Source organism: Pungitius pungitius, chromosome 15 (genome assembly GCF_949316345.1).
Source record: "Pungitius pungitius chromosome 15, fPunPun2.1, whole genome shotgun sequence".
Classification (NCBI taxonomy): domain Eukaryota; kingdom Metazoa; phylum Chordata; class Actinopteri; order Perciformes; family Gasterosteidae; genus Pungitius; species Pungitius pungitius.
The window spans coordinates 5,092,996-5,100,377 of record NC_084914.1 but is presented as its reverse complement, the minus strand read 5'-3'; the positions used below and the strand labels follow the sequence as shown (position 1 = coordinate 5,100,377).

General features: G+C 47.7%; 1 protein-coding gene across 1 annotated transcript in view; it reads left to right on the top strand.

Annotated features, from left to right (window-relative positions):
- Positions 1-3,150: 3,150 nt before the first annotated feature.
- The window catches only part of skila (SKI-like proto-oncogene a), a 29,189-nt gene continuing 24,957 nt past the window's right edge, over positions 3,151-7,382 (top strand). The window contains exons 1-2 of the mRNA XM_037458599.2: positions 3,151-3,232; positions 5,157-6,427. Of these exons, the coding sequence (XP_037314496.2) occupies positions 5,306-6,427 (1,122 nt within the window). The 5' untranslated portion in view covers positions 3,151-3,232; positions 5,157-5,305. The remainder of the gene's footprint in view (positions 3,233-5,156; positions 6,428-7,382) is intronic.

Genomic DNA, 7,382 nt, shown 5'->3' with positions numbered 1-7,382 from the left:
CCCTGTGGACGACACAAGGATGGCTAACCTTGTATAATTAATGATGTAAAACAGGGAAGGATCTTGAAAAAAAAACATCCTGTTTTAATTGCTCTTTTCTTGTTTGGTGTACTATTTTGTCCCTAGGGGGGGATTTAATTAAGCAGCAGAAGAATCATACTTGGTGCTAAATGCGATCCCTTAGTAAAACACACACACACTGCCATGTAAGGGGGCTGGTGTTCCATTTGGCCACGGCGTCCATGCCGCGGCACTTAATGTACCGGTGCCCTTGACTGCAGCATCGAGGTAATGGGTCGTTCCTCAGCATCTATCGTTAAATGTACTCCTACCCCCCCACCCCCTCTTTCCTGTCATTTAGCTTTAAATAGGTGCTTTTCACACTGAAGTGATTGTATACCTCAACATGTCTCCACTATATCATTACAAACACTTGTTTCATTAGGGGACACTTGAGACCTACATGTATGCGAATGAATGGGATGCACAAGTGGGAACGCTGCTGCGCTAACGTGTCGTGATTAGAACACAAGATACAATGAATACATGCAAGAAACAAAGCAGCATTCATTGGAGAGCGGTCGCATTTCAGAATAAAATAACCCACATGTACCCTTAATTTAAAAGAAAAACTATACATATCGATGTATATACATTAGTCACTTTTAGTTTTTCTCTGGTTTCAACTGCCAATGGCCTTGTTTTTGTCCCTTCGGCGTATGTGGTCTTGCAGATCACTAGTAACGATGTTGATCTGCATTGACTTTTAATATTTTAATCCCTTTCGTCTGTTGCAGGAAAAATATTTAAGTATATTTTCAACTGTAACAATTTTCAAGGCAGATGTTTTATCTGGTTTAATTTAATACTTCCTCCACCAATAGTAATCTCCCTTACTGTGCATACCGGTTACTAAGCGATTCAATTACTACTCCGAATTAGGCCAATACATTACCTGAAAAAAGCATTAAAAGGTTAAGCTGAAGCAAAAGATTAATAAAGATACGAGCACACTACTATCACCTCCCCTGTACTTTATTTTCTATCCTACACAAATGATCTTCCTCGGGGGAAGCCTGCACGACGGTACATAAACTCAATTGCCGTTTTATCAGATCAGAGACGCACACATGTGCACAGCCGGCAGAACACTAGCCGACCGGGAGGTACCTCAGACTTTGTGGTGAAGGTGTGTGACCTCAGACCAGCACTTCAGCTTCAGTCATTACCCCGAAATTACAGCGGCATCCCCCCGAACAACTCCGGACATATTTCAATATCCCACATTGATTCCAGACAGGATGCATTAAAAACGACTGCGAGGTGTCCGCCCCGAGGGTCCACTTAGTACTAATAACAGTAACAGATAGATTCCCGGCTAATGGAGAGGCTTATCACTGTGCTTTTCTTGTTACACTCTGTCTGTGGATCTCGGGCTCCTTCACATCGTCTCTCCGCGCCGCCTCATTCTTCAGCTTTTTGGCTCTGCCCCTAATGAACTATCAGCGACGGTCACAATAAGGCAGATATGAGATTCATTTACTCTCCGCAGTGCACAGAGTGATGTTATTACAGGAAAATCAATGTCCCTCTTGTTGTTCTCTGGGGCTGGACAGGGTGTACGCACATCTGCTCTCATAATACAAATGCTGACCTTGCTGTCAAAGAGGGAGCCAGAGAGAGAGGCTGCGGCGAAACAGCCGACGGTGTTGTTTATCAAAGCTTTATCAAGCCTCCCTGCCCTCACAGACGTGTGACATCATGCTGTGGGTCAGTCAGCCAGCCTGCTGAAAGGATCTCGGTTTACGTTGACAGAGTATGATGACCTTTAGAGATTAAGATTCTAGGCAAGACCAGGAGTAATCTATGAAAAATGGAATTCAATCACCTAAAAAAGAAAATGTTGCTATAATTTAAAAAAATCTAATTCCTGACCTCCTCCACACAGATTTCATTAACTCCCATCAGCACTAGAGGCACAATGGACTGGCCAAATGACCTCATGACCTTTTGCAGTGGATAGGTTCATAAAAAGAGTGTGGGGGAGGTGTGGGGGAAGAAGCAGCCCTTTTGCCCAGTGAGTTTGTCCTCTCGCTCTCATTTTCACAAACTTGATGGAAAGCCAACAAGAGAGATCAAGCTTTCTGTCTTGTCAGTACATGCCAGCAGAGGCCATGTCAATAAAATTGACCTACAACATAATTTAAACTAAAGCAGCTTGAAGATGAATCTCTAAAAGAATGGATTTTTCGGGAGATATACTCAAAATGAAATGTATATTATGGGGGAAATCCTACAGAAAGTAAATTAATCTACCAATTTTAACATCTAATTGGAATAATCAAAAAATTGACAAACTGAAAAAAGGGAAAAACGTACACCAAAGAATTACTATGTTGCGGACCCAATTCTGGACTGCTTCTAAATGGGCCCCGCACCGCAGCTTTGGCATCGACTCCCGCTGTTGACGTCTCCTCTCTCCGCTCGCAGCTTTAATTCCTGCCGGGAGGAAACAGAACTCCCAGGCGGCGCGACGCAGACCGACAGACAGACACACAGACAGACAGACAGACAGGCATGCAGGCAGACGAGAGACACCCCCGCATAGTTTCCGTCAGCCGGGTGACGTCTCCGCCTCTCAGCCCGTGTGCAGCGTGACGTCACGGGGCTGTAGTGGAGCCTCGCGCTGCGTCTTGTTGACGGTCCGCCAGGCTTTTCCAGTACGGAGAGGACCCCGCATCGGAGAGAACCACCGACGCGGACACGCTCGCAGCTGGGTTTTTTTTTTTAAATTCAGGCAAGTGTTATTAATTATTAAGGATATTAATAATTATGGACGTTTTTTTTAAAGCGTGTATTTGTTCTTACCGGATTGTCGTGTGTGACGACTAACTTAACGGTTAAGTTTAGATTCCAGTTGAACCGAGGGGGGGGCTAACGCTAACCTGGGTTAACGTCAGTTACGTTAGTTTACTGTGTCGCTCTTAGCCCCCTTTGGTGTGTTCGCACTCTCGGTTGGACAGTTTATATCGCTTAAACAGCCCTGCCACAATATTACCGCGAGCTATCCCTCTCCGTGAGGACGGACACGGTTATTTTTTTTTAAATCTTTGCTCCTCGCCGTCGGGGTGACCCGGGCGAAGTTAGCCTCTGTCTGTCCTCTTGAGAGCCGCGTTAGCACGCCTCACGGTCCTGCGGGCTGGTTCAGCGTTTTGACCGCTCCACAGTCGAGGTACCCGGGGGAGGGTGGGGGGTAAGCTGGGGCGCCCAAGCTAGCTAGCGCAGTTAATATCGAACGTTGAAAGACTGCATTTCTTCATTGAATTCCAGACGAATGCTAGCCAATTTCTTTCTTTTTTTTAAAAACACTTTCCCCTTTCGTACGTGTGTGTGTTTTGTTATGACGTTTTTAAATGACCGTTTGAAATAAATGACACGCAAATGTGTAACGCTTAACGTGCGGTTTAAAGCGATTTTGGCCGTCTGCTACCTGTGTGGGAGAAGCTGCGGTTGTAAACCCCGCCGTGCCCTCATCGAGCGATCTGTGTGTGTGTGTGTGTGTGTGTCTGCGCGTAACGGCGGACAGCGGTGCCTTCCCAGGCCAGACTGTGGTGTAGACAGTGAATGTCATTATCAGCGCTGTCTGCATACCAGGGCCATCGTGGCGAGCCAGCGGAGGAGGCGATGTACGGTGTGCAGGGAGGAGGAGGAGGAGGAGGAGGAGGATGATGATGATGTTGAAGAGGAGGAGGAGGAGGAGGAGGAGGGGACAGCCGGGGATGGAGCGGAGCAGGAGCGCTATTATACGCGGTGTCCTTGCAGCAGCAGAGAGGACACAAGTAGTGGACGTGACATAGATTAATATAGTAGTTTTTTTCTTCATTTCTGTGAGGTTGTGTTTCTCAGAAAAGCCAACGCGTAGTTAATTTTCGTGGCAATGCGGGTGCTTGTCCCAGAAATAAAATAAACCAAACCAGGTTGGAGGTTTTCTCTCAGGCAGAGATAGAAGCTGCTGCGCCCCCCCCCCCCCCCCAGCCCCTATTCACTCCCTGCGTACACCCTAAATGATCCAATCTGATTTTGCAGCGTTTTTTTTCCACGCTCAATTGGCCCACGGTTATATTTGCCATTATAAACGCCCACGAACATCCACCCGTTTCGGAATCGAGCTTGAGGTTTGCACCGCTGCAGCATTAAAGTCAGTGGAAAAAAAAACGACGGGATGCTGACATTTGCAGAAGCATGCAAATTCTTCCGCCGTAGTCATTTGCCCTTACGATAAGCCGAAATATCCATTCAGTGTAGATCTATAAATTAAATGCGTTTCCCGACACACGGGCGCACGTGATGCGCTAAATGGTGCATTTTAAAGCCGAAGTGCGTTCAATCTGCCGCCTCTTGGTGTCATATTGCAGCAGTGTCTATTATCATCTAGAAGGCGTTTTAAATCGGGGATACCAACAGAAGTGTTGTTACCCTATTTCAGAATAACCGCAGTGAAGCCCGGGAGTTAAAAGGGGGGAAACAACGCTTTCCATACTGCTGTATGTCATGCTGTGAACCGCCTGAGAAACGGGGACGACTGCTGTTACCGCTTTTATCAATTGTTTTTCAAAGAGTTGATGGGGTCAGCGTGGGGTAAGCAGACCTAAGGGAAGGCACAATATGTTTGGGAAGGGCACTTTCATTTGCTAAGTGAAATGTTTTTGCCCATTGTACCAGTCTTTCATTAACAATGTAGTGTGACAGGGGCAGGGTGGTGGTGGGCGATTTTCACTCCTCTTGTCATGTCTGGTCAAATGCTTTTGCTTGTTAAAATTCTCACTTTGGTGAAACCCGAGATCAAAATTTCCCCTGGGGTTCAATTACAAGGGGGGGAAAAAGTCTTGTGTTTGTGTGAAGTATGGTAATGGCCATTTGGTTTAGTGGGCGGCCATTGACCCCGTCAGCCCCCCGCCGGGATGGCGGCCATAAAACATTTAAACTCTATATTGCTATATCTTGCTGTTAGTCACAGTTATTACATTTTTTTCGGTTTATTTATTCATCTCTACAAAATTATTTAAAGTAGTTGTAGTTCAGAAACGTTGCCCAATAATTACTTTCTCCACTATTTCCTAAATCCCTGTTTTGTTTTTTGTTTGTTTTTTACCCAGGAAGTGGATCGTAACATAGATAACTTCAGTCATCATCATGCACGTGTCTAACTACCACAAGATTTGTGTGATTTGAAAAGACAAATAAAGACAGAGGAATACAAGAACTCAGTCAGCAGACCGAAACGACAGTAGCACAGTGTTGAGACATGGCCAGCACCCAGACCAGTTTGAAAACGCCTTTCAAAGACGTGACCTCATTCAAGGGCAACATGAAGCGGCTGTACAGAGAGCGGCTGGAAGTCGCGCCGATCAAGAAGCGTGTGATGGCAGAGATCAACCTGAAGAGGCGCAGCTTGGACCCCCTCCCGAAAACCCCGAAGGTGAAGAGGGAGCAGGTCGAGGAGGTGTGCCACGACTCTGACATGGATGCGGAGGCCCGGGCGGATCTGCACATGGCGGGTTCTGCTAAAGCCCTGGACTTGAGTCCCGGGCTCAAACACACACTGGCCCAGTTCACCCTGAGCAGCCAGAGCTCACTCGGGGGGCCGGCGGCCTTCTCAGCTCGAACTGGTCACGAGCATTCCCCGGGCGGCATGCCCCCCCTGCCCTCTCCTCCTGTTCTGGGAGGTGGCCCTCTGCTGGTTCCCTGCGACAGCTCCACTGAACTCACTCACTCGCTGCTGGAAGGAGAGTCCATCTCCTGCTTTGTTGTCGGCGGGGAGAAGCGCCTGTGCCTGCCCCAGGTGCTCAACTCAGTGCTCCGCGACTTCTCGCTGCAGCAGATCAACACCGTGTGTGACGAGCTCTACGTCTACTGCTCGCGCTGCGACGCCGAGCAGCTGCACATCCTCAAGGTGCTGGGCATCCTGCCGTTCAACGCACCTTCCTGTGGCCTCATTACGCTGACGGATGCACAGCGGTTGTGCAACGCTCTGCTGCGTCCAGGGGCGGCCTTGCCCGGGGACCCCAGCGGTAAGCTGCTGACCCAGGGCCTGCTGAAGGAGAGCGAAGCCAGTTTCCAGGTGGAGCACCAGTGTTTGGGGAAGTGCCAGGGTCTCTTCGTGCCCCAGTTCTACACCCAGCCCGAGGCTCCCTGCATCCAGTGCGTCGAGTGCCAGTTGCTCTTTTCACCGCAGAAGTTTGTCATGCATTCGCACAAGTCACCCGATAAGAGGACCTGCCACTGGGGCTTTGACTCAGCCAAGTGGCCCTGCTACCTGCAGCTGGCCAGGAAGTACCAAGGCCTGCCCGAGGAGCCAAAGCTCAAGCAGCTCCTGGACGAGGTCAAAGAGAAGTTCCACTACCAGCTCAGAAGGTTGCTAGACAAAGTAAGTGCACTTCTGAATGATGCCTGCGTCTTTGTTTGTTTTTTGCATGCACCACAGTGTCATTCATTGTCATTCTCGCAAGGAAGCCAATTAATAAAGGTGTCCAACGTGGTGATGTGTATTCTGACGATTTGACTGGAATACCTTACAGCTGCTGTTTTCTTAAACCTGCGTTGATCTAGTATGAGAGGCCGGGGACAGTAGGTGACATCTGCTCGGCCAGGTCTGATCAGACAATGTTGGGCCAGCTGGCCACAACTGAAGGGGAAGTGCATTGTTTGTCCCCTCGGGTCACCTGGAGGTCACTGAGATTCGCACAGAACAAATGGCCAATATAAGAGAATAGAAAGGAGCCTCTTCAATCCCCAAACTGTATTTCCATAGCTAATTGTTTGAGCTTTTTATTTTTGAAATCTTGTATTAATCTTTTTTTTTTTTTTTTTGCCAAGTTAACTGAAATTGGTCTTTTTGCTCGTAAAATATTATATCAAAATTCAGGTTCTTGCCGGGACTCCAGGGCTAGAACTATTAGATACCCTTTTACCTTTTGGTCATACCTGAAAGTGAACAGTCAGCATTCAGTGGAGGGGAAAAGCTCTTTATTGTTTCCTCACCATTGACTAGTTTATGTCTCATGACCTCTCTTTGACCTCAGTGGACGGCCCTTTTTCTATTGTTTGGTGGGTTACGGTGAGGTTTTGTTTTAGTCTGTTTGGCACAGTTTTGTTTACATCCAAATCCACCATCCAGGATTGATTTGACTTGAAATAGACTGGCTTAAATGAGCAAAAAGGTCTTTGACAGTAGTCAAGCGGGTTAAGCGAGTGTGGAGTAGAGCTATTGCAGTGCATGTGAGGGTTTACATATGCACATTTTTGCAACACGGTTACCTTCTCGGTCTGGTTAACACAGTGTCTGAATGTGCCGGAAATACCGTCTGTGGTCTCGTCTCGCG